This window comes from Lipophrys pholis, assembly GCF_963383615.2.
Source record: "Lipophrys pholis genome assembly, chromosome: 15".
NCBI lineage: Eukaryota > Metazoa > Chordata > Actinopteri > Blenniiformes > Blenniidae > Lipophrys > Lipophrys pholis.
In genome coordinates this window covers 22,464,893-22,489,800 of record NC_137642.1, presented here as the reverse complement: position 1 = coordinate 22,489,800, position 24,908 = coordinate 22,464,893, and the positions used below count along the sequence as shown (strand labels likewise).

Sequence of the window (24,908 nt, the reverse complement as noted above, 5' to 3'; positions counted from 1 at the left end):
TCTTGCCGCAGCATTAGCATTAGCAGTATTAATTGATCAATAACAAGTCTGGAGCAGTTTCGTCTTCCTTCTAATCAAGCCTGTGTTTGTAATTACCAGCTGTATAGTAGGTGAGTGTTCCTCATAGAGGAAGTCAGGGATAAATTACCACACAAGCCGAACTCACTCAGGTCGTTTTCCTGGTGCAAATCAAGGTAATGTTAATTACACCATTAAATTCATTCTCTCAGCGTAAATCCCCTCCAGCGGCTTTAGATCATGCTGCGTCCACCCTTAAGATACAAAGGGATTTCAGATCTGTCTCTGTGAGAAATAAAAACCAGCATGTTTGCACAGTGCTCTTAAATTCACACGGACTCTTTGTTAAATACAGTAAAAGCCTTGAACGTTGTAATCTCCCCCTATATGTTGCACAACTTTACCTTGATTGGTCAAATGAACAACCTCTTTTCTTCTTTCTTCAGGTACTTTCCCTGCTTAAGATGTCATTACCTCTGTTGGGACTGTTAAATGGTTCCATAAAGAAAAATGAAATATTCATTAACTCGGTTAATAATTCATTCAGATAAAATGCAATATGTGGTTTGCAGAATGAAGATGAATGCATAATGAGTGCATGCTCAGCATATATTTGTGCATTGGGAATGTTTTCATTTTGTGATAGCAGAAAGAAGAAAATTAATTGAAAGTTCATTTTCACATTTTTGCTCCACAAGTTAGGCTAAATGATAAAATCGATGCTTTCCAAGCAGTTCTGAACCAAGAAACAATTAAATCTCTACATATGTAACCCATAGTATCGTATGGTCTTTAATTATAGAGGGAGCGCATTGAAACAGTCTTAATAAATGAAAACTCTTAGTTTGACCTAATTGCCAGTTCGAGGAAACTGTGTGAAGCACTTTGTACTTTGCTGACTGAGAAATGGCTGAGGTTTTTTTGTTCAGTTTTTTTAATATTCACATATAAAGCCAGAACTGCTATAGAGGTTTGTTGAATATTTTTTAAGTTATAATTTAAAAAAAAACAAAAACAATAAGCTGCTGTTTTTTTAAGTAACAGCGATTAAAGTGACATTCTTCAACACATTGACCGGCTCTTCAGAACGAAGCACACAGCTTTCTTTTTATGTCAACAAATGAACCCGCAGAAGCTCCAGACTTTTTTCAGGCAACATTTTTGTGGTGTAACAATTGATAGCTCTGATATACAAGCGTTGAGTTTTCATAACAAAAAAAACTATGGAACGTATACATAAACCGAATGAATACTATGAAATAAAGTACCTATTTGTCGCTAGAAAAGTTATAAAACCAAGTTAAAGCCATATACAGCTATTTCCACCAAAAATAGAAGGGATGTCCACCATGGGATATTTTCGAGCCGGGAAGAAAGTCTGTCACGTGACCTGAAGTTAAGCCCGCAGAAAAGACAACTGAGATACTGAGCATGTGCAGAAGAAGTATTTACTTTGGTCGTGGTGCGCACTGCGCATGTGCAGTGGCAGCGTCTCCGACTTCTACAAGGAGACGGGCCGTGAGCATTTCCAGAAAGAACCCAAGAATCAACAAAGGTTTTGCCGTTTTCACTTGAAATCGTTGCCGTGTAAACTGGCCCTTAATCCATGATCCTAAAATTAAATTTCGCATTTAATCATATTTCCTGACCAAAATAAAAGAATAAATTGTTTACTGCATGTGCAATCCAGTGGCAAGGAAATGTTGGAGGATCCGAACATTGAGTGTGTGTGTGTGTGTGTGTGTGTGTGTGTGTGTGTGTGTGTGTGTGTGTGTGTGTGTGTGTGTGTGTGTGTGTGTATGTGTGTGTGTGTGTGTGTAGAATACATAAACACACTGAAAATCCACTTTAAGTACAGTTGTTTAACTATCCGCCAACACAAATAGCTAATCAGAACCAACTCCGTTCATTCGCTCATATAGAGATGGTGAAGTTGACCTTCTGAAGTTCAAACTGAGCATGAGAGTCGAACGAAAGGACATTTACTTAACTTTGATGGACTTGTTGGGAGTAATTCAGAAATGGATGTCCTAGTGGGATTTTCAGGCCAACTGGTCTCCCGGGTTCATAGAGAAGGAAAGTATCCAGTGAGTGGCAGCTCTCCATAAAGACCTTGTTGATGCAAGAGGTCAAAGGACACTGGGCAGACTGGTTCAAGACGACAGAAAGGCAACAGCCACTCATATAACCACTCTTTATGATTAAGGTATACAGGACAGTAGACCACATGATACTGCTGTCGGCTGAGGACAGGAAACTGAATCTAGTCAGCACAAGTTCACAAACACTGGAAAAACGTTGCCAGATCTCAATTTCATCTGCAACATACCAACTATCGGGTCAGAATTTGGATTAAACAGGAAAGTACCAAGAATTAAGACGGTTTGGAAGGTAATTGCAGGTCCGACTCAGTACGGGGAAAGTGTACTAATAAAGTGTGCAGTGAGTGTAGTTGTGTCGTTCATTTATCCATTTTTTTGAATCATTTGTTTCTTGTCAAATGTGGGCTGACCCCCCCCCCCCCAAAAGAGACTCCCTCCAATGTTTACCCAATGTGAGCGCGAGTTGGCATAACCTCTAGCTACCCTCAGAAAAAAAAGCCTTCGGGGGGGTTTTGATTGTTTTTTTGGGAACTTTTGCAATGGATAAAAAAAAAAACCTGTAAATATCCAGCTGCTGTTCCAGATGTCTCATTAAAAGTCTCCTTTCTCTCCTGTCCACAAGCGGCAGTAAGTTTGTGGAGCATCGAGTGTAAACAGCGCTCATCCAAACACTGTCAAACTAATTTCCTCACACCGCTGAGGTTCATTTTGGCTTTCAGATGAATCAATTCTTCCTCTAATTATCAATTGTGACACCCATAATCACTGGGAGACTGCAGCGCTGAATAAATGGCATGTCTTTTGTGTTATAATTCTGTGCATCTTGACAAACATGACCCATTAAACAACCCTGTGGCCTTTTTCGAGAGCGATGATTACACTAATTAAAACTGCAAAACATCTGCGAGGGCTGCAGACATGCCAGAATTAAACAGGTCATTAAATCAGCAAAGGAATGTGTCAACATCCTCGCTGCCTGTCGCTTCCCCGCAAAATGTTACTTTGAGAAAAAGGAAATTAAAAGAGAAAAAAAACCAAAACAGTAGCATAAGCAGGGATGTGCTCACAGCTGACACAAAGTCAAGCGTGAAAACGATGAAAACTGACATGTTGGGGTGTTTCTACGGCGGCCCCAAGGTGCTAAAAACACCCGAATGGATGAGGCGTATTAACAAAACGTAGAATTTTTCAGAAATGGTGTTGGTTTATTTGCTTAAATTGTACATTTTTAATAACACAGAGGAAAAAATTGGGGTTGTGTTGTTTTGCCTCTCGGTTTTGCCCTGAAGTCGTCTTTTTTCATCGGAACTTTAATTGAAAAAAAAAAAAAAAAAAGTGTGGAATGACGTTGAATTTACATGATAACACACACACGACAACGGAGCTAAAATTCGATGTGAAAAAACTAGCAGCGGATAAACAAAGCGACGTTCCTCTGAGCTACAAGGTGTGAGGTTTTTTTTCCCCTTTATCAGCAGCATCTGGTAGATCGCTCCTTCCAGTTAATCCTCTTCAGGCCGATGATAGCGGCGAGCGATAGCGCCAGTGTCTCGTTAGCAGCAACATATGTTCGCTTTCATACAACAGCAGCTATCCAACCATTTAATAGGATTGTTGTTGTTGTTGGTTTTTTTTTTTTGTGTGTGTGTGTGTGTGTAAACCCCCGTGTTTCACAACAAACACTTTTCCTAGAAGTGGTTCGACATGTGCCCAAGGAATTTGTCTCCGAGTTTCACAACAAATCATCCCGGGTCGGGGGCTAAGATTGGCCTCCAGTAACGAGACTATTGAAAACAGCTCCTCAACATGGCGAGAGGCGAAAGTGGATTTTCCAGCTTAAAAGCAGAATCATCTCTGCTCAAGGCGTTATCCTGTGTTCAAAGAGATTAATAAAGTGAGATGCTATTGATACACTGCCGCGCTACGCTTGGATCCGCACCGGTCATGTTCACCATTACTTTGTTGTATTTAGAAAGCAGATTTTGTTTTTTCCACTGACATGATGAAGCTGATCTCTGAGAAAGTGACATTTCACCTGGATTCTGTCATTTTCCACGTAAATGAAACTTATTTTCAAGCTCAAAAAAACGTACAATTGGCCTTAAAAGTGTGCCTCCCTTCATCCCGCTAATGAAGCGTTTCTGATGTTTCCCCAAACTCCTCAGTCAAGATATCCTTTTTCATAGCAATCATCAAAGTGGAGAAATCCCCCCGTCGTACTTTGATGTGCCTAATGCAGTTTTAACTTGCGTCTCATTACAGAGATAATTAATAGTTTAATTAGCACCAATGCTCACCAACTGACAGCGACTCACGCACGGTCATGTGACGGTAAATGATACAAAAATAAAAAAAAATAAAAAAATCTGCCTATCTTCGTTTCTTGCACTCAGGTATTTTGTGTCATAATTGCCTACAAACTTTTACTGCTGAGGTTTTAATTTTTAATTTTTTTTTTTAACTTGTACGAATTCAGCCTATGCAGCAAAGCTACCAGCAGACAAAGTGCCCAAAAATATGTGCAAATGCAAACAACTTAGGTGGATTAATTTTAATTCTTATTACCTTGAAGCAAAGCAATCATTTTCTATGTTTTGGGAAGAAAAAAAAAAAAAAAAGAAGCATTATGAATAAAAGTAATTATCTTTCTTATGCTTTTTTTTGCGTGCTGTTTGCAATTAACACTTCTTGGGATCTGAATGAGCATTTTAGAGGTGTCGAGTGGCTGCGGAGGCTCCAGATAAAAAAAAGAAAAAAGAAGAAAGCAAAGGAGAGAAAGAGAGAGGGAAAAAGATCAAAGTGGCGGCGGGAGGAATCGATGGCTTTCAGACGAGTTTACAGATGCTGGGGAGAGCTCATCGCACAATGCGAGGAGCGGGTGGAGGCTTTGAGAAACGGCGCGTGCCTCTTGTTCGGCGCTGGGGAAACAATAGTGCGTCTCCCAGCATGGGCCGGGGCCAACAGCAAAGCCTCTGTTTCAAACTTCCAGTTTACGACTGCTCACAACAGTTTACAGCGGCCAAATTTCATTTTCTACTCCCAAATCCTATCGCACATTATCCTGTACATTGCATTAGAGCCCTAATCTTTCCTTTCTCTTCCTCAGAAGAAGAAAGGAGCGCCTCCATGATTAACCCACTTTACAGCAATAAATAAACGCATCATCCAGTAATGTACACCAGATTTAATTTGAAGGGGGGGAAAGGCCCGAACGCTCAAATCACTGAAATGTAATGAAAAATAACACAATGCAGACACCAATGGGCGCCTTAGGAATTAATTCGAATACCCCATGTCTCTTCTGGTCCCTGCATTGGTTTTTTTTTCTTCTCTCTGTCAATTGTATGACTTTCAGCCCCTCACATGCTGCTGGTGTAAAGACTTCAAAATATACAAAAAGAGAAATATGATCATTCCGTTTAAAAAAATCCAAAACATTTCTTTTATCAAATTAACTGGAGAAAAAAAAAAATGCAGTCTTGCTGGTTTTCACTCCACGTGCGTCACATGAAGCCCATGTTGCTTTTGGTTTCCCATCGTTGCTTCGCCTCAAACCTGCAAGACAGAAAAACGTCGGACCCTTTATGAATACGTTTTTGGCTGTCAACTTCAATCACTGCATGAGTAATCATCCAAAGTCCGACTAATTCGGGCTTCGGCATCCCTCTGTGGAAACTGTACTTGAACCCCGAGTGTTGCACATGGCAGATAGGACGGCAGGCATAAACATGAGGACGGAGACAGACGTCGTACCCCCAGGCTATTTGCTTCTTCCTCTTCTGCGCTGCCCTCAAAGCTTCCTCTTCCTGTTTGCGTTGCACAAAGTCACGGCAATCAGCGGCTTGAGCGATTTTCACAGCCATCTATTTAGAGGCAGACAGAGGAGAGGCCCATTAGAGGATGGAAATCAAGTGTGAGGCAAGAAAAAAAAAAGGCTTTCTGATGTGAGAGGGTGGCTTCCTCCTCCACACCAGACAGCTAAAGACAGCAGTAAACTGAACGACACAACGTTGGATGCAACACCAACCTGCAGTTGAGATACTTTGACGTGACAGGAGTTGATGTTACAACCAGTGGTGACTCAATAGAACCCTCAGAAGACAAGCTAAAGAACGATCTTCATACGTACCAATGTCAATAACGTTAAATAATGTAGCTGGAACGTTTTTGTCAAAACATTGGTTTTATTCTTGACCTCCATTAATCCTGGACCTTGTATGATATCTAGGAAATTCCAAACCCATCAGGAAGCAGAGGTTAATACTAGTTCACGAGATAAGAGTAATTATTGATTTGGTCCACATCAGTTCTGATGTACGACCGTCCAATCAGACAAGATTCTCCAATGGTGACATATTTGAATCATGAGCTTCTCAGTAGGAACTGCCAGACAAGGAAATCTGAAGTTATCTGAGAAAAAAGCCCATCGTCACTGCTCTTTGAATTATTTTGTTTTTGTTTGTTTTAACCATTCAACAGCAATCCAGTTGATCTGCACGTGAGAGGTTTTGTAGAGTAGCGTCCATGTACTTAAAGTAGCACAACATATATAATTTTGATGTGTAGTAACATAGACTGGAGATATAATTCTGAAATTAAACGTTAAACAGCACTTGGTGTAACAACTGGTTGTCTTAATGCGACGCCACGTTTAGGATCTTTCACCCTTAAATACAGCTGAACAAATCAGAATCTCATTACATCCACACAAAAACCACATAAAAGTTTAAAACAACCATAAAGGAGTGCGGGCTAACTGTGACCAGGTCTACGTGATTTAAGACCAGACACAAGAGGTAGGTTCTTCAACATCTTGAAGAATTTAGCTCGGATTCAGTCGACTTTATCATCATTTTCTTCTGGTTTCATGATGTTGAGTTGAGAGATGTGTTGGAGCTGTAATGCTGTAGGACACCTTGTCACTGAAGATACACTCCTGGCTGCATGCTTGTCATGCGCTCAGACTAATCGAGTGACTTCTTCACGATGGATAACAGTGTAAACGCCTACTTTAAGGCTTGGATGGACATTTTTTTGAAAAAAGGTTATGTCGAATGGCTGAACTTGGAGAGTTCAGAGCTCTACATAGTCCTGAAGTCTGACAACCGCTACCATTCATTTCTGATTATGTTTACAAAACTGCGAGAAGGATATTAAAGTACCTTTGTACGTAGCTGGTATCCATGAATTTGGTTTGATGATAACAGAGAAAAATGATTCAGATATCTTAGTAGCAGGAGAAAAGTTATATTTTCATTGCCCATTTATCCCATTAGCTGTTAAAAATATGTGCAATTCTGTGCGAGGGGGCAGTTTAAAAAACCCAACTCTGTTCAAAGGTAAAGTAGTTTACAGATTTACCTGAAAACTGGCTTTTCCTAGTCTCCTAAATGAAGCAAATTTAACTCATCTGATGCTCTGTATTTGGTTGACAAAAATAAAATAACTAACAAACAAGGAAGTAGGGATGCAACGATATGGAAAATCTGTCTGATACCGATAACGGATATTCATTTTGCTGGTATGGCCGATAACCGATATCGATAAATCTCAGTCCAAATCATGTTTCCTGTACAATTTCTATCTATGAAATATGTCAATGGAGCTTTTTCCTGATTCATTTAATGCTTGCGTGCTGAGTTACTTTGTTGCTCCTGGAATTGCTTGTAAACTTGTGGGTGGTGCCCCTTTAAATGAGCGACGTTGAATGACTTCACGCGGCTCCATCCACACGTTACATAGCTTGTGCAAATGGTGTAGGTCGCAATTCGGGTGTCTTCCACACGGCAGACGTCACTCTTTTGTGCAAATTGTCACATTTCTAAACAAACTTTGCTTCGAAATCACACCGACATTCACATCGGCTCACTTTTATTTATTGGACCGATACAGACTTTTTTTTTTTAATGATTAAAATCAGCCAAGTCCAATATAACGGAGGATATATCGTGCACTCCTACAAAGAAAAATGAAAATGTGTTCAAATCTGAAGCAGTTTTTGTGTGTTTGTATTTACATCCTCAATCCTACGAACTTGATATAATCCACAACATTCAAGAGATCGTAAACGTCCCTTTTGAAGTGAAAAATTAAGGAGAAAAGAGAAATGGTGTTTCCAGTGTGTGGATGTTTTTTAAATTCAGGAGTGGGAGGTAAAGCGACACATACTGAAGCTCCATAAATTATACAGGCATTGTTTTACTCAAATTGTTGTTGTTCTTAAGCTCCTAGTTTTCTCTGCCCACACATAAATTGCCTTTTTTTTTTGTCCTCCTTTTAAATTAGCCAATAATTGAGTTAAATAAACCAACGAGTAACAATGTTAAGTTTCCCCCCCTTCTCTGAAATGTTGCACTGGCATTTTGTTTCCCACTTGAAGCCGATGTAAAAGAGTTTTGTGTTTGCTGTTATGCAGGCAGAAATCAGAAGTGAAGAGAATGACCGTGACTGCAAGAGGCAAACAGTGAAATCCCAGGGAAGACATGTGTGTATTGTGAAGCAGAATAATCCCAATAACCCCAGTCACACTGAAGCACGGGAAACAAAGGGAAAAATCCTGCCTCCTCTTTCACTCCTGAGATAGGTTTATTATTCAAGCAAAGGCGAACTTTGATAAACAACTTGGAACAATTTCACCAAACCTTTGGGTAATTCGCTGTAATATTCAGAGTACAATCGGGGGAAGAGAGAGTCTTAAGGTAATGAAGAAATGTGCCACCACTGTGCCACTTGGAAAAGAAAAAAAAAAAAGACCTGCTGGAAAAAAAAAAAAAATGTTTCAATTATAATTAAGTGGGATAAACTTTATTAGAAAGACTGAAACTAAAATATCTCCTAATGCATGCTGGGATTAAGCAGGTCAGAGCGAGCAGGCAGGAAAAATTAAACTCTAAAGGCTTTTTATCACCATATTTCAGGAACCAAGGGTGTAAAATGTTCTAATTTGGGATACATTAAAAGCCATAAAGGTCTTTCAAAAAGATTAATGGTACTTTGCTTGGATTTAAGATAAGGGCTTCGGCTGGCTGCAAGTGCTGGGCTCTGGCTGGGCCCTCAAGGCATTCATCTATACAGTCACTGGAAGATTTGTGAAAGCCTCTGCATAACCTGCAGCGTACATGCTATGACAGTCCTCCAGTTCTTTTGCCATTTTATAGGTTTTAAATTCCTCAAATCGTGTTCTTTTTTTTCTTCCTTCCACCTCGCGATTGCTCAATCATTTGCTGGCGATCCCTCGCCGATAAAACCACTTCAGGGTGTCCGCCCCCCCCACCCCCCCCACCCCCTGCTGGAGTGATGTCGGTGCTAAATACTCCAGAGTGGCGCCGATGCACGCTGAGATTATGAACCGCGCGTTTATTAAATTGTTGACAAATCCGAGAACAGCTCCTTCTCTCCGGGAGAAAGAGAAGAAACCCCACATTGGCTCATTCGGGGAGTGAATCAAACGAAGCTGCATGCTGCTAAATGGTTTCATTTAGAGATTTACAGACAGAGCTTTCCCCCCTTTTTTTTCCTACAGAAGGATTACCCACATTAACCTGCTCTCCTGTGGGGTTGAATTTGAAATGCAAAAGGTCTTGAAAACACGCCTTCCCCCGACATTCCGAAGGCAAAATTAAAAGCCACTTCCATGTCCGGTATTTCCTCCACATTCTAAATTCACAACATTCCCTTTTACTGTATTTAAAGCATTAAAGGTCTTTAATTCCCCCCCACCCACCCTTTTTTTTTTTTATCAGTTTAGTCTACACTGCACTGATTGTCTTTACTGGGGCTCAACATTAATGTCAACCAAGTTACCTAGGAGACAGAACAGATCAAAGAGACAAAAAAAATAAAAAAATAAAACCCTCAAATGTCTGATTAATCAAGCCTGCAAACAGCTTATTTCTTTTAGCCTGCATGCAAGTATGAAAATGAGATTCCGAGAGCAGTACATTGTGCAGATTTGTTCATTCTTATCTGAACAAAGCCAGCGGCAGCTTATTTCATGGATCACTGGCACTGTCAGCGCTGTGGCGCCGAGCAGGTGACGGCTCCTCTTTCTGTGGCGAGAACAAAATTAGCAAAAAGTCGGCACAAATTAGCCTCTCATATTTTCCGTAATATGACATTATTTTTCATTTACTTTTTTGATCCACTTTTCAGGATTTTTTTTTTTTCTCCCCCCTCTCCCTCCCGCCCTCCCTCCCTCTCCCCTTTGCGTGCATCTTAGTGCCAAATCCTTTCACATCAGAGGCTGCTGGAAAAATAAGAATGGAGGTACAAAGCCGGAATAAAGGCAGGAGGCAGGAAACCTCCTGCGTTCTTTGTTTATGTGGCTCCTAAATGGCAATTCTTCCCACTTCACCACATATTAATGTACAATTAAGTGTCCATCACAGGCGCGTTTCTGTGCCTGGTGTTGTTCTCACTCTCTCTTGTGTGGCCCGCGCACAGCGCTGCTAAAAACAAGGTTTATTCACTGGATTAATTCTCTGACCTTTGGAAGATTTGAAGGCAGAAAAAAAAAAAAAAAAAAAAGAAAAGAAAAAAAATCCTGCACAATGCTGGCACTGCAGCAGCAGCAGCAGCAGCTTAAGGCCACTAGGAGGGTTAAGTCAATAGTACCGTTTTCTGTTCATTCATGTTTGGGTCGTCATGGAGATTCAAGTGGAGACCCAAACATGGGGGCCTCGACTAAGCGGGGGGAAAAAGAAGAAGAAAATCTTAGCTTTGCTGAGGTGTAAATCATACACGAGACATTCCAAGTCTATCCTAATAGCATTTCCCCACTTTCTTTTCATTTGTGTGTCTGTTTCATTGCGTCATTTCTCGGGCGTTTGGTAAATGAGCAGCGCCGGGATCACAAGAAAAACCCCACAAAGAAAACACTGTGGCAATTAAACAGCAAGTGCAAAAAGACAATAGCTGAATGAAAGATGAGCAAAATACGTCTCCATGTGGATAAAGTGTTAAAGCTCCTATTAACAATATGAAATAAATGATGGCTTTAAGGAAGAAATGGCCCTAAACCCATTCATAAATTTCCTATCCAGGAAGCCTCTTCCAATTAAAACGTGTGAGAGGTGGATTAACAAGGGCTATATGGCTTTGCCTCGCTAAATCACCTCCCCGAGCTGCTCTGCTGCATTTGACGTGTAAACGATTAATGACCAGCCTAATTCCCTTATCACACTACCTTAATGCCTAAATAATGTGGCCTTAGTCAACTTTGGAAAGCAGGGCTGTATAAGAAAGGCATGAATATCAGATTAGGCAGCTTGCGTGTTATTTCAGCATAATTTCTTCGGACTGAGGCGGCGAGGGGGAGAAGACAAACTCCTTCTGCAAAACCTGAGAGCAACAGAGACACTGGGAAGGTCAAAGGATCGAGGGGTCAATCAATACCACCCATATCGCATTAAAAAGGCAAGAATACAAAGTTTCATCCTGGCAGTTCGCCTTGAAATCCTCTTAAGTGGAGTGATATAGTGGAGTAAACACAAAGGATGCTTCTAGCTGGGGATCAGCTCACACAACGCCGCTTTCAGCCAGTTTCAAGGACTCTACAGATTATTCCCCTGATAAACTGGCAGAACAGGGCAGTAAGAAAAACCTGCAGACACGTTTTAAAATCCAACCAGAACCACAGGACGCACAGATTGCAGAGAGTTTAGGATCCATCATGGAGGACAATAGGAAAGCAGATAAGTTCTTATTCTGATTTATTTCTGTGTCACAACTTCTCGCAGTTCTCTTGATCTTAGTGGTATAGAAAGTTTTTTTTGTTTTTAAATAAAAGAGGAACCACACAGTTTATATACTCTATCTGAAGCAATGAGGAGTGTTAAATAACTACATATGAATAATTATCACAGGGGAAATGTACTCAACATGCAGCATTTTGCCTTTTCCCATTATAATCCCTGAGAAGAAGAAGAATATTTGAAAGGCAAATGGAATTTAAGACAAAGCCAAATTGATTGTGGAATTGAGACTAAAGACTAAATAAATAAAGATAAGCTTCAAAACCACAACTGTTGAGAAAGATACAAATTCATCTCAAATAAGTCAAATATAATTGAAATGTCAATTGTTAAGTTAGTTTTTTGTAAACTCACAACATTTAACCTAAAAGGTTTCAAGCATTTTTAAATGTAGATGATTATATTTACAACCTAAGGTTTAAAAAGAACAGGACAAACACCTGTTCCTATGGAATATTTTGATATTTTGAGATGTACATTTGGTTTTTATGACACAAAAACCGAAAATATTCTATCTGAAACATTTCAGATAAATCTAAAATATGAGGAAGTTTTACTGTTTGAATTCCACTGTGTTATAATTTCTTCTTAGATGCCTGTATATAAAAACTTAAAAGATCTTTCAAAAAGAAAATCTACACATAAGGAGTTATGCTTTTTCTTTTTATTGCAAATGGATCCCAAAAGCCATTAACAATAATATCTTATTGTGTGTTGAACATGAGGAAAGAACAACTTCATCATGTCACGTAAAATAGTTTACTGTGACCAGGGTGTGATGTAAACTGAGTTCGCTCTTCTTCGGTTTCATTTCTATCATAAAATCAATCTTTCTCTACGAGTGATTAAAAAAAGATTCTTCAGACCGAACAAAAAACATCAAATAAATAACTAAACAACACAAGGCTTCGCTGTAGGCTCGTGAGAAGCCAAGTTGTCATTAACATGACGTTTCAAGTAAACGCGTCGTTTTTGTTCCAGAAACGTTTCATGTTTACACAGAAACATTCTGAAATCGATGTCCGTCTACACAGCCACAATGGAGTTTTCATGTCGTGCCACTAGTGGTTGCTGTTGTCATGACACTATGGAGGCAAACGTTCCTCTTATTGTCCACCGACTGAGCATGTGCAGAACCATTCACTACAGCTGTGGTGCACATGCACCACTACTGTGTTTCCACGAAGACAGGCTCCAAGCATTTTTCGAAAAGTTCCACCTTGGGAACCGTTTCCAAAAAGTTGCGCTTCCAGTGGCTCCGACCACTGTTGTTGTGTAAACAAACACCCAAAAAGCAAGGAAAGTTTAGTGTTTTCACTTGAAACGGTTCAAATTCAAGTAGAACTCTCGGTTATTGTTGTCGATTTAAGTTATTTAATCACCTAAGCAACGGCTGCTTCACTATTCTCCTCAGAAACATCGTGCAGTGTGAAAGGACAGACGATTGCAAGGGTCATTGTTTCCACCGTAGTACTGATTCCAAACACCTTCCTGCTGCTGCGTTCCCACTAAGTTTATCGCTGGTCTTCGGGGCGGCCTCAGAAGAGCTTTTTGTAATCTTGCCTCCACTTTGACAAACAGAATTACATGGCGAGCAAAAAGAAAGCCACTCCAGGGAAAGGGAAGAGAAGAGAAGAAGAGCCATGTCTCCATTTTTTTTTTTCTTTTCTTAATAATCTGATGCAAGATACACATGACATGTCATCTTTAGGGAGTCGACTGGGGAAAAAGAAAAAAAAAAAGAAAAATTCCAAAAGTTCGCCTGCTTTGTGCACATGCCATTATCTCTCCTCTTCTGAGTAGGGTAGGCTTATTAGCAAGCTTTGAACTCACACTTACAATAATATGCCATCAACAGTTTTATAAGCTAATTAGAAAAAACAGTTTAATTAATGAGTGACTGGCAATAAAATGGCAATCATGAAAAAAGAAACCGAGGGTGCTAAGCTTCCACTACCACCAATTAGGGCCTAATTACAAACAAATTATATATGTGTTTTGCTGTGGGCTTTAATTTAAAAAAAAAAAAAATGGCTTTAATTAAAAGAGAAAACATGCTAATTAATTAAACAGCACACAAATCTACATTGAAAAGTATGCTTTGTCTATCAAGTAATTAATGAAATACAATAATCCAAATGAGATTCCCAGGCATTTGATAAAAGCTTAGTACCCATTTCAAAATCCATTTCAAAATTAATGGGCGAAAATTTAATGTGAGTCATCCGGAGATACAATAAAAGTTCATTCAGTGATAAATTGCTTATGCTGAAGGAAAAATGAACAAAGAGGAGAGTTTCCCTAAACTCTGTGCGAGGTGGCCCGAGGGGTGTGGGGGGGGGGGGGAGAGTCAGTCTGTCTCTGATGTAGGGCGTAGAGAGTCAGGATCTGATAGTGCTCACTTTCCACAAAAGCCCCGCTCATTAATTTTTTGATTACAAACACGGGGCACGGCAGGAGGAAGGTGGTGGGAATAAAGAGGGGAGGAAAAAAAAAAAGGTGTTAAATAACATAAATATCATGAAACAGTCTTAGTTCAGCTCTTTGTTTCAACTAAGCCACCATGTCTCCTCTGACAAAATGCCGCGCCACCTTTGTTTCACAGCATTTAAGCGAGGCTTTCCAAAGGGTAGATTTCAAGGACAGTGGAGCTTTTTTTTTTTTTTTTCTCCCTTTCAGCTGCTGCTTCTATTGAAATTCAAGCGGGAACATAATGAGGGATAATGTAACCGTCTGCATGTTCAAAAGCTACAGAAACCATAAATGCTTCCAGTTAATACATATTCATATGGCTAATTATATGACCCAACTATTATGAAAGAGAGCTTTAACTAATCAGGTTAATCGCTTGCAAATTGGCATTTAACAAAAAGGTCCACTACGACCGAGGGTCCACATAGGCTCTGGTCATAGATGAAACTATACAACTACAACTGTACATTCCCCTTTTCTTTTGGCACAAACAACAAAAAAATAACGAGATTAAAATATTTTTTTCAAAGACAGTTGAGGATATTACTTAAAACTCAATTGATTACAAACGATGACTTCTCTTCTGGACCTGTGTGTTAGTGTAATGTGAACCAATTCACATTCTTATGAGACAGATCGCGAGGATCTGATATGGGTCACTTCATAAAAATATGTGTAACTGCACGGTTAAAAAAAAAAATCGGATTTAGACAACAAATTCGATCCGAGTTTTAAGACTTGCAGTGAGAACGCAGCCAAAGTGTGGGGTGGGCCTCATCGTAGGGGGCGCCAGAGAGACGATCTACCTTCTGAGATCAAGTAAAAACAATGGGTGGTATTACTGCTATGATACTTTGTGCAAAAAGCTTGTAACTCCAGGCTTACATGGTAGGAGAAAGGAGCGATTAAAAAGACACTAAGCCAGACACTGTTATTTCTTATTCTTTAAGTCGGCTCCAAACAGGACTGTGTTTGCAGTCAGCCGTCATCTGAACACATCTCAGCCTCCGACATGAAGACCCTGGCGCTCCACCGTGTGTGGGACGTTTACGAAACTGTTACAGAAGTTAGTAATGCCAATCGGCAGTAAATAGGACCTATATAGCAAAATTACTTCAACTAAAACTACACAGTAAGCATATCTTAACATGAAAACTTAAAAACAGAAATAGATGGTATTAAAAGGATCAATATTTTGGTATTGAGTTTCTCTTAGGAGGATTTCCACCAAAAACACCACACACAGAGCTGCAGCACCATAAGGCTGTATGTATTATCCTCTAAAGCAGCATGAACACTTCAATACTCAATATAATGTAAGTGTGAACACACTCGTCCTTTACATTGTTTCACTTTTTTTCTACACCAAAGAGAAGAAAGAAGTCCTTTCAGGCAATGCAGAACATGCTTCTTTGTATTTGGGGCCAATTGTCAGAGGCCAGCAGCAATCCTTTCTACTTCTAATATTCGTTAGCTTCTGGAATTGAACCTGACACCTCCTGTTGTATAAGACTGAAGAGAGTTTGTGTTTTGAAGTGGTAATGTCACTCCTAATAACTGTGATGAATGCTGTGGGGGAACTGTGAGCTCTAACAAGGCATGACGGTCTTTTGTGAAGAAATGTACCCACTTACTGTATATACAGTTTCAGAACAACTCGCAAGTAAATAAAAAAATAAAGAAAGTCACATAAATGAAATATCAAAATATGTCGAAACAGATTTAGTTTTATTGAGTTGATCTGTATCCTCTTGATAGGTGTGGTACTAAAATCTCATTCAGAAAATAATTTGGTTTAAACTAATGGACAAAAAAAAACTTTAATCCAATAAACTATTCCATACAATAGGATGGAATCTGCCACAAAACAATGGCACATCGCATATGGTGTTCCACAGGGATCGATCCGAGAAGCCTTTTTTTCCCATGCCATGTTGCTTGTGGATTAGTTAGTGTATAGAAAATAATGTAGTACAATGGAAGAGAAGGCATAAAGCAGAAGGATTATGTAACATTGGTCACATTAAAATACATAAAATGTCGTCTTTCTTTAAAAATCCTGGTTATTTGTTGTGAAACGGCCTACATTTTGCTGAAGGTGTCCTTGGGGTATATATTTTTCCCTTTTTTGAACATTAAACAAAGGAAAGTATAAAATAATTTCAATATGATGCGACAAAAGATTGTTTCTGAAGTATGAAGACTGATGATTGTGCTTCGTCACAGTCAAAACATTCCGTCAAGATGAAGTTAATTCTACGTAATTTATTCTCTTACTAAAACAAACAGGCGAAAATTACATTCCCTACTTTTAACTTTAAGAAAAATCCTGATTAAAACGTGCCGATTTCACAGTCTTACTTATGTTGTTGACATGAAATAAAATTCAACTCAACCATATAAAGAAAAATGTATGAACTGCTATAAATAACAACAATTAAAAACCTTCACGAGAAAAAATAAAAAAAACAGCATCATTTACCAGTGGGGAAAAAAAAAAACGATAAACAGACTCGTGAAGGAATAGCTGAAAAATCGTTCTGTCAGGATGTGGAGCGCTGGATGCTATCGAGCCTCCTGACAGCCTTTAAACCGTTTCTACTGTATGTGTCACTCACTCCATGTTATGCTAATTACAGAATTAATTAGCTCATATGCAAGATGCTGCAGTGTAAAATAATGTGCAGTAATCAAAGGATGGAGACCCAGTCTCCTTAATTGGAGGACTTGCACCTTTTAATCTACTGAACTACTTGGACTACTTTAGAGGCGAGAAGGTTTTTTGTTTTTTTTTACATTATTTGGCGTCTTCCAGGGCTTGTGAAAGGAAATCTGAACGTTCCGAGGAGGACCTCCACACATCTCTTAAGAAAAGAAACCCTATCGGTGTCGTTTAAAGGAATACATTAGGCAGCTTTGTGTCGGCAATGTAGACATTATTATATTTTGTTACCTAACGGGGAATGAGATGTCTTTTGCTCTTTCACACCCTTTTTCGGTGGAGGTAATAAAAAAATAGAAGCTGTCTTGGTGAATTAATCTAAAACAAAGACTTTCAGCCTTGGGAGATGTTTAAAAACTGTAATGAGAATAAAAAACCTCAACCTGCAGTATCCAAGCAGCGTGTCTCAGAAGTTTGACAGATGAAAGAGCAACATATCTCAGCATTTGTAAGGAGCCTTCAAAACAGGTTTTTACCAAATTGTTTTAATGTTTGGATTAGGGAGGGGGGGGGGGGGGTGTAGAGAAAAAAGAAAGAAAGTAGAGCAAACGGGAATCATTAATTGATTTGAAGGAAGCTCAAAACAGCAGCAACAAACAATTTCTGTCTCATAAAAAGGGAAAATGGTGACAGCAAGCCCTCTATCTTCCCTCCATTTCCCTTTGCTCGGAGGAGATAAGTGGGAATCCGTTAGATTGAGGATGGAAATACACTGAAACATTGTCATCCAACGTGTGCTCGCATTTTCTTTACAAAACAATGCCTCGAGGGACAAACAGGCCTCTTTAGTTCTTCACAGCTGTCGCAATGCTTTTGCATTTCTCACCAAGAGAACCTGCTCCTATTCTTCAAGTGAAAAGCCTGCCACAATCATGTCGAGGTGTTATGACCGTAAACAAATTAAACATCTAAGCCATTGCGTGCCAAATGAGCCACTCAATTATAACCTTGAAATTGATTCTGGCCACAGCGGAGATTATTGATCCTCTAAATGTTTGTCACCCTGCTCCTGTCAAAAGTGTGCAGGAACACAGTAAACAAAACGCGCCGCTCTTAATGCTATCTGCACTACAGGCTGCATCATTTAAGATATACCATAATCCTTTCTAACTGATTCACAGGCCTGCAAATATTTTTGGCTTTAAGCTTCTTCTTTCTCCTTTCTGCACGCCACATGCCGGACCGCCACTCGCTTCCTTCGCGTCCGAAAGTTGACGCTTGCAACTTTGCGTCACTTAGGTTTGTGGGATTTTCTAAATGGTCAATCCTATACTCTCTTGAAATGAAGTTATCACTGCTAAGCAACGAGTGGCGGCTGCCAGGCTGCTGTCACGTCCCATCACGGTTCTGGCAAGACGCAACGCAGGTGCCAGGGAGGCGAGCACCTCGGCTCAGGCTAAAAACCAATCCACCGCCGCTCTAAGAGGCTTTCTGAAAGCACGGCGCAGGTGCCACTCACAACGGCTTTCGTTTAACTCCGCCATATCTGACCACGCTGCTAGTGTTAAGGCGAGGATGTGGAAGGTCTTTTACACACCCTGACGTACCAGGACACCAATGAAGTGTCCTGCTTTCCCTTCCCATTTTAAAAACAGAGAACCGTGATCAAGGCAATATTTATTTTAGCGTCATCTTTTTTATAATCGGTTTAGATTACAGAACATCCCATAATCACAGGTTATTGAAGGCTATTAAAAATATACCTGATTCTTCAGCAGCAATGTGAGCCTTTCGACTTCTATCCATCCATTTATTTATTTATACCCACTTTTAACCAGCTCTGAGTCGTGGGGTCCCAGAGCCAATCCTGGGTAAAGGTGAAGATGGGATACACTCTGGACACGTCTCCATCACAGGACCAACATAGACAGTCAGACAACCACACCAGTAGCAAATGTACTATATGCATGTTCTCCCTGTGCATGTGTAGATTTCCTCAAACTTGACAGAGAAAGGCTACGGCCCTGAGCTATAACTGAAAGGTGAATTAAGTTGAAAAAAAACCCCATCCATTCACACCCTTTGATTTGTCTTTCTGGAGCTTCCCTCACTGTTTGCTAGTCGAGGCTTCACATTGAGCATGCAGACTATTTAAGTTTCTACCAAAAGACCAATATGTATCTTCCAAAGCAGTGAATCATTCCCTTCAATCACAGCCTTCTATATCACAGGAATAGCAATAACAACTCATGGGAAGTGTAGTAAATCTTGACAGGCTGCACTAATAAAGTAAAACACAAAGCAGGTTTATAAAGCTGAACTGGCGCTTATAACCTGTATTTCTGAATTGGAATTGGGATCATTTGTATAGTTTGTATGAATTAACACTGTGATACATTATATACAAAATGCAAATGTAAATATACCAAACCACAATTTATACTCCTAATTTCAATCTAATTTAACTGACTGAACTAGCGAGGGAAATCCAGAATAAACTACAGAGACATCTTAAAGATGTCTCATGTAAACATTCAACGATTCAACATGCACGCTAAAACTCCGACCATCTTCCCTTTTCTGGATTATTCCGGTGATCATGTAAACATTAAGTGATTTCAGTCACGATGTAAACAGAAGACAAATAACAAGACGCATTATGTGAAGCTGCGGAAAGTGTCAGCCACTTTAATGAAACTAAAACGTATTTCTTCGTTAAACAAGACAAGACGTCTGGGAAAACTGGGAGTTTGTAGCTTTACATCTCTACGGACATCTTTACTAAAAATAAGAACGCTAATGGACTGAAATACGTCAACTTGATTTTTCAGTTTTCGCTGATCTGAACTGCATGTAAACAGGTGAGATCATTACACTTATCCTATCATTCTGAGTTAACAGACTTTTTTGTGTCCATGTAAACCAGAAAAAACAAGCTATTGTTCCATGTTTCTCTTTGTCGGGAAGTATTTAGTTCAAATAAAAAAGAGTTTACAGTCTCTTGAACAACCACTGATTTAAATGTGTCGGATGAAAACATTAAACAAGAGATTGCTGTTTTTTAATGTTGAACATGAAGAAAAAAAAAAAAGAAACTGTGGGTAGAAAATAAATTAAAATGGATTTCAGAGTGAACCAGTTACCCTCCCACTTTGCAACTCCACTGAAATCCAGGGCCAACATTAAAACCTGAGCCTGCAGTATGTTCCATCTTTGTGCTGCCGCTATTATTAAATAGAAAAAAGAAAGGAAAAATAAAAAAAAAAAAGCTTATGTGATGCTGTAAGCAACGCGCATCATAAAACAAAGAAGTTTAACTTTGATGCTCAAAGTGCGACTATTCCCCCAGTGGAGGAGTAACACTGCGGCTCTGTCTTTTTAACCACAATTATATGTGTGTGTGGGCTACATTTTATGCTAAATTAGTTTGAAACCACTTGATCCTTGATGCCTGCCAAGACGGTTAGTTACAAAACTTCAGGCACTGCATTTAGGGACATGTATACTTCAAAGGTATGAAACTCTTACCTGGAGAATGATTTAACAGTTGGCTTGAAAGCAATGTACCCTTCATTAAAAAGCAGAGCCAAAAGTCCTTTAGACACTGCAGCACTTCAAAACTAAGGGGAGGGCTTTCCATTAACTCAATGGAAAAGGGCTGCAGGACTGAATGGTGGCTGTCTGCGTGTGTTTTTGTTCCTCTATGTCTTTGCGGCAGAAATGGCCACGGATCCATTAGCCTGATTTGTCACAGCGGGAGCACCCCAAAGATCTCTTATCAGCACAACGTACCTCTCGAGTGGCGAGTCTGTCGCTCATCTCCTCCGCCTTTGCAATGTCCCCTTCAGCTATGGCCCTCTCTATGCTCTTTTCTAGGCCGGACTGCAGAGGAGGGGGAAAAAAATTCAGATTTTTTTTTTTTTTTTTTTTTTTGAAATAGGGGTAGAGAGAGAGAGAGAGAGAAAAAAAAAATCAAAGAGTAACTTCAAAAGTCCCCAGGGCCTTATTTTTAATATGATTGCCATTACTACAAATATGTAGATTTTGCTTCACAAATGAAAACCTTTCTGATTGGATATTAGTGGGGAAATCTTAGAAATGCTACAGGAGATTACCAAACATAAATGTGACTCTTTAATTACACATTTCCATTACAGGCCTAAGCAGAGGGAGGGTGGGGAGGGTGGGGTGGGGTGGGGGGGGGGGGGGGGGGGGGGGGGTGCTGAGGAGCCCCCTGGTTACTGATGGCAAAGCAGTTCCACTGTGATGAGCCTATCTGAGGAAACTGAGCACCGCACGTCTTTAGCCCCCAAAAATTTCATTGTGGTAAATGAAATTCACTGGATATGGGACTGCAATTATGAATGTGTCCCCTCTGATGTAGAAGTACAGAAATAATGCAATAATGTTTTAGAATCTAGTGAAACAATTTTCTCTGTAATCTTAATTGATGGGACATTTCTATATTCTATATGGTTACTTATACTGCACGTTTAGTGAAGCTGACAGTGATAAAGCCTGACACATGATCTCAATTATCTTTTACTCTATCTCACAAATAAAACTGACGGATTAGCATCCTTTGTGTCGTGAAAGGGGTTAAAGGTCAGAGATGAAATGCAGCAAGCAGATGAATAACGGCATCTGGCAGCTATGATAGTTTTTCCTCAAAGTAACTGCGAGAAAGGCTGATCAGAATTACAATATATATATTAATTACAAGGATCTGCATTTGAGGGATGAAGGAGCCCCTCATTATGTTGATGTGACAAGTTCTGTTTTATTCAGCTTGTTAATCGTTTTTTTTTTTTCGTTTTTTTTTTTAATCTCTTCATAGTTTGGCCTGTTCTAAAGGAGGCTAAAAAAAATCAGCAAAAACTCAATTTTATGCTACTCAGAGATAAATTAGGCACAAAATACTCCAAAATAATCATTAAAGGGATTTCAAATTGAAATGAGAACAGTTCCTATTCACTAGGTCCGTTATAACGTTCATCAAGCTTGCAAATATTTTTGCTTTATTGGCAATTTGCAAGCCTTTGCAGAAAATGTTCATTCATCGTTAAGTGCAGAAATGTATTCAAATGGGAGAAAGTTTAGTTTTAATTCCTCTGATTATGAATTCCACAGAAGTAGCAGCACATGGCTGTCTATTACTGAACAATCACCGAGGCTGCGCCGGGTGTGCTCTAACCCTCTCTGCTTCTGTCAGGCAACGTTTAGATTTCCATTAGAGGTTTTGCGTGAGAGGAAAAACCTGCATCTCACTTTAATCTGAACCGCGGCGGAAAGGAGAGTCATGCTAATCTTATCACTGAAGGTAGCTGAACATAATCCCTAATATTCCTCTCAGTGTCAGGTTGAGTTACTGAAAGAACTCTTCTAATCCATATGTCATATCATATAAAACAATGAGCAAGATACAGTGGCAAGGAAACACAATAGGTGTGGAGGTGTTACTAACAGCTACGACAGACACAGTATTAAACCTGGAAAAGATAAGTTGGAAGGCAGCCTTTGTTACCTTTGGAGGAGGTTTGGAACATGCGGGGGGTTGAAATCGATCATTTACACCAAAATACTGCGTAAGCCCATCCCAGTGCTTCTCTTGCTCCTCCTGATGCTCCCTGCTCACAGAGAGAACATTTTAATGTCCGTGTACATCAGCCTAACAGAACGGTAAGCGAGAAACAGCAGTGTCCATCCTCGAAAGGAGCTAGAGTTCTGTCATCAACATTACAAACCGATCTGCATGTTTTTTTCAGACTTAATGATTACAGCATTCACAGATATAATTCAGCAGAGTCACATTTCAGTTCTGTCATCATTCTCCTGCTGACACAGAGACATAAAGATCTCTGGTGTGTTCATTCACTACAAATCAGATGCTGCATAGAATGGATTCAAAAGCAATCATTGTCATGATGTAGGTCAGCATGGTATTAAAACAATTTACCTGGGATGGGAATAAACCCCATTATATGCTTTAACACAATATGCTAACAACTTACAATACGAATAGTTATGGTGTGACAGATTGAACTTGATCTATACAAATATGTGTATGAATTGCCAAAACAAAAACCTACCAGCATAAAATAATATTTTACTGCTGCTGTTACATTTCAAAGCCGTGGTTCTTTCATTGTTGTGAAACAAACAGATGAAGATGATGAATGAAAGCAGATGTTTAGTAACAATCATGGAGCCAGATGCTGGTCAGGAATTACAGATGTTTTAAATTCCTCCAATGCTTAAATAAATAAAATATGTTTGTTACCAAATTAACATGACATTGAAACTAAATGTTTGATGCCATGTTCAGTAAGAGTTGGATGAAGCCTTTTTGGAGCGAATTTGAAAAAGATTCAGAGATATTATTTTATGACCATCTCACCTGTGAGCGTTGGGATCTTTAAGGTCACTAAATTATATTTACTTTGGATTCTAATACATGTTAAACCCTCAAAGGAAATCCTTTCAATACTGGTTAAAAAAACACATCAGCATGTTTAACTCTTTTCAGGCCCTTTTTGAGAATAGTGTGAGTTTGGTATTCAGAAAAACTTTATATATTTATTTATATATTAATAAATCGTGACATTGTATCATTGTGGTCAAATATTCCCATAACGGCCTGTATACTTCTATATAGCTTGTTTTGAGAGCCAGCTATAGATATGTTTTTGTTTTCATTGCTGACAATAGTTATGGTTTGTAATTTACTGTAGATATTTGCACAGAATTTGTACATTGTGAGGCCTTTATTCGTATACAGTGTGCAGAGCAGAGCTCAAAGGTTGCTTGTACCTTTTCTCTGTGGGTTCCTCCTCACTCCTTGTACCTGTTAAGGCACATGAATAAAACATTAATGAAAACTTGTGCAGACCAGCACCAACTGATCTGTATTTGTATTTCAGACATGTTTACTAACAAAGGATGATTCTTTGCTTTGAAATAAATATTAATTCATATATTTCTGCATAGAAAGCGTGTGCCAGCAAAATCTAGCATCGACTTCCCACAATATCACAATCTGTACCTTTCTTGTGTTGTCTTCTTTTTCTTTTTCTGGGGATCTTCACATCTTTAATCTCATCTTTCTTCTTCCGTAGATCCTGGAATTTCTTAAACACAGTAAGCAATTTTATTTCAGAGGATTTTCAGTGGATTTGCTGTGGTTTACAGACTCTAATAAATCTTTTAAATCGAGCATTACACACTGAGAGTGGTTGTTAGCTGAGGATGAAGCAGGGCTGGAGATGCTACAGGTGAGGCGAATATAAACAATGTCACGTTGATCGTTTGATAGTCGCAGCAGCTTGGAGCTGAACATACTTGCCACATGTCCTGGGATATGCCAGGCAGACTGCAGGACGGGGAATAGTTGTCTGGATCACCGGCTGAGTAGGTGGACGGTGCTCCCGCATCTGGACCGCTGTTCTCCGCCGCAGTGGATCCAAATTCAACCTTCCTCTCCCCCTCTTCATCCTCCTCGTCCTCCGGACTGAGGTCGTCTTCCGTCACACCTTTGGGTAGCAGTCCGCTGTACATACCGAGTCGTCAGTTGTTTGTGTTTGTATTGTACACTAATTTGTCATTTTAATCTTAAAAAAATGTCCCAAAAATCTCCAAACGGATAGAGACAGACAGCATCGCCGGAGCAGCCTGACATTTCCGGGTAAACACAGTGACGCTCCCAGTATGAGAGCGCTGATTGGCTGATAATTTGTGGCACGATAGCCAATCAGAGCTGTCTTAACAAAAGCTGGACGAGGTTATAACACAGGCGCCCATTGGATGTCGTGTGTGAACGACGTCTACCAAGTTTGTGTGTTTATTTTGGTCAACGGAGCCTTTTAGTGTAATTCATCCCCTCTCTGCGACGTTTTAGGTTATAAT

At 39.6% G+C, this 24,908-nt stretch overlaps 1 protein-coding gene across 2 annotated transcripts; it reads right to left on the bottom strand.

Annotated features, from left to right (window-relative positions):
• Positions 1-3,309: 3,309 nt before the first annotated feature.
• On the bottom strand, positions 3,310-24,707 carry fam204a (family with sequence similarity 204 member A). Of its 2 annotated transcripts, none has more exons than XM_080482123.1 (7): positions 24,345-24,707; positions 24,049-24,133; positions 23,817-23,850; positions 22,531-22,633; positions 20,799-20,888; positions 5,874-5,983; positions 3,310-5,675 (listed from the first exon to the last, which is right to left on the bottom strand). In XM_080482123.1, exons 1-7 carry the CDS (start codon positions 24,558-24,560, stop codon positions 5,624-5,626), a joined length of 690 nt encoding a protein of 229 aa, XP_080338249.1. In that variant the 5' UTR covers positions 24,561-24,707; the 3' UTR covers positions 3,310-5,623. The 2 variants fall into 2 exon arrangements, with proteins under 2 accessions (XP_080338249.1, XP_080338250.1); XM_080482124.1 differs by having other exon boundaries at positions 3,760-5,675; positions 24,049-24,124; positions 24,345-24,698.
• Between the last annotated feature and the right edge of the window lie 201 nt (positions 24,708-24,908).